Source organism: Fulmarus glacialis, unplaced genomic scaffold (genome assembly GCF_000690835.1).
Source record: "Fulmarus glacialis isolate BGI_N327 unplaced genomic scaffold, ASM69083v1 scaffold29622, whole genome shotgun sequence".
NCBI classification, from domain to species: domain Eukaryota; kingdom Metazoa; phylum Chordata; class Aves; order Procellariiformes; family Procellariidae; genus Fulmarus; species Fulmarus glacialis.
The window spans coordinates 10,126-11,965 of record NW_009197647.1 but is presented as its reverse complement, the minus strand read 5'-3'; the positions used below and the strand labels follow the sequence as shown (position 1 = coordinate 11,965).

The 1,840-nt window shown below is 42.8% G+C and overlaps 1 protein-coding gene across 1 annotated transcript in view; it reads left to right on the top strand.

The window, feature by feature from the left end:
- Positions 1-1,635, top strand: part of MANBAL (mannosidase, beta A, lysosomal-like) — a 2,839-nt gene extending 1,204 nt beyond the window's left edge. The window contains exon 2 of the mRNA XM_009572625.1: positions 1,528-1,635. Within this exon, the coding sequence (XP_009570920.1) occupies positions 1,528-1,635 (108 nt within the window). The remainder of the gene's footprint in view (positions 1-1,527) is intronic.
- Positions 1,636-1,840: the final 205 nt, after the last annotated feature.

Sequence of the window (1,840 nt, the reverse complement as noted above, 5' to 3'; positions counted from 1 at the left end):
GAGAGGAAGCGGGGGCCTGCCGGTCACGGTGCAGTGGCGTTGCAAGTCTTGCACCGTTATTCTGCAGCCACCAGCGCCTGTCTGTCAGAGTCCATGGTTTCCCCTGATAAATACTGAGTAGCCTGATTCTTGAAAGCTGAAAAGAGTGAGAGCTTTAGTTTGAAGTGGGAAACTGAGGACCAGGCCCCCAATTAAAACGGTAAAGCTCAAGGCCCTGTTACTGTTTAAGTTCACAAGCATGCTTTGATGTTTGCATGCTCTACGTTTTATTTTCTCCATATGTATACTGTCGTCTTGATTTACTGTCCATATGACTAATATACAAGACCATAAACACCAGAGGCTACCCCTCCAGATCTTGGGAATGATGCTTGAGTCTGGGTAGGATGTTGAGGAGCTTCTCTGTCTTGGAGGCTTCAGGCTTTGAAGTCTACCTTGGTTTGAACATTAGAAGGCAGCAGTGTTCACTTTACGGCAGCAGCACACTGCATCCTTGAGTAATAAAGCATGTTGCTCCATTTCTCCAGAGCCTGCCAGCTCCCCGTGCGCCGATTACAGCCTTTGGAAAGCCAGCCAAGTCTCCTTCCTTGGAAAGCCACACAGATGTGAACTATAATAGCCCAGTAACTCGAGAGACGTTTGAACCAAGCTCCTTGATTAAAAGGATACTGTCAGATGCTCGCCTCCCCCTCCATTATCTGGAGTGCTGTCTTGGAAGCTTGAAACTAGCACGTCTTGCTCAGCCATTTTTTGTGTGTCCTTTTCCAGTTGGCACACTCTGACTGATAGAAACCAAGATGCTAAAGCAATATTTATACTCAAATGCATTTAATGAAAGGAGGCAATCTGCATATGTGCGCTTTCTCAGATGAGACTGGCGCTGTTCCCTTGTGTTTTTACAAGATAGCTAGACTTTATTTCCCATGGCTGAAAGATTATCTGTCATCTCCCCTGAAGGAAACAAGCAGGATATCTAAGCATTCCTTGTTAGTCCAGGTGAAGAAAGCTTTGCTTGCAATTCCCTCCCTAGATTTTGGGCTTGGTGTAGAGGCTCTGAACTTTACATTCTTACTACTGTTTTGGGGAATATTTTTTGTCTTGCACATGATAATGATTAACATTTGGCAGAAATACCTGCTGAATGTTTCCACACACACTGGTGATTATATGGTATCTTCTCCTTTTCCTAATTTGAATAGTTTTCATTTAGTGTTGATTTTCTTCTTGCCTTTAAAGTTGGTTTTATTTTTCTTCTCCAAAGCCTGTTTTAGACACTTAAGCTTTTAACGGCTTGTCTGGTAACAAGCTGTTTCTATGCATAAACTCACACTCATCAAAAAGCACAGGCAGAAGAAGCAGAGATGGTGCTGCTCAAGTCACATTAAATGTGGACTCAGTTTGATATAGATGTGTTCCAACAGAGATACCCAGCATTTGCTTCCTTTGGCTTAAACTCAAATTCCCAAAGTGAGCTGTCAGCAAATTGTAAAAAAAAGTTACTGACTGTTTCTTAATTGATTCTTGTAGGACTCGGACAGTTTTGAGCCTAAGAATTCAGAGACAGTGAAGAAACCAAAAGCAACTGCTCCACAGATAAGCAAGAAACCCAAGAAGGAAACCAAAAAGAAACGATAAAGCCATGACCGATGAGCCTCAAAAGACAAAATAATCAGCTATAATCATGCTTCCTCGGAGATTACATCAAAGGCAACTAACTATATTAAATGGTTTTCTGGCATTGCCATGCTTTACCTTTCGGGGACAAGGGAGAAGGAACTTACAAGAGTGGAAGGGGCAGGGTTCTGCCATAGATTTCTCACAAGCAAAGAGGACTTCGCAT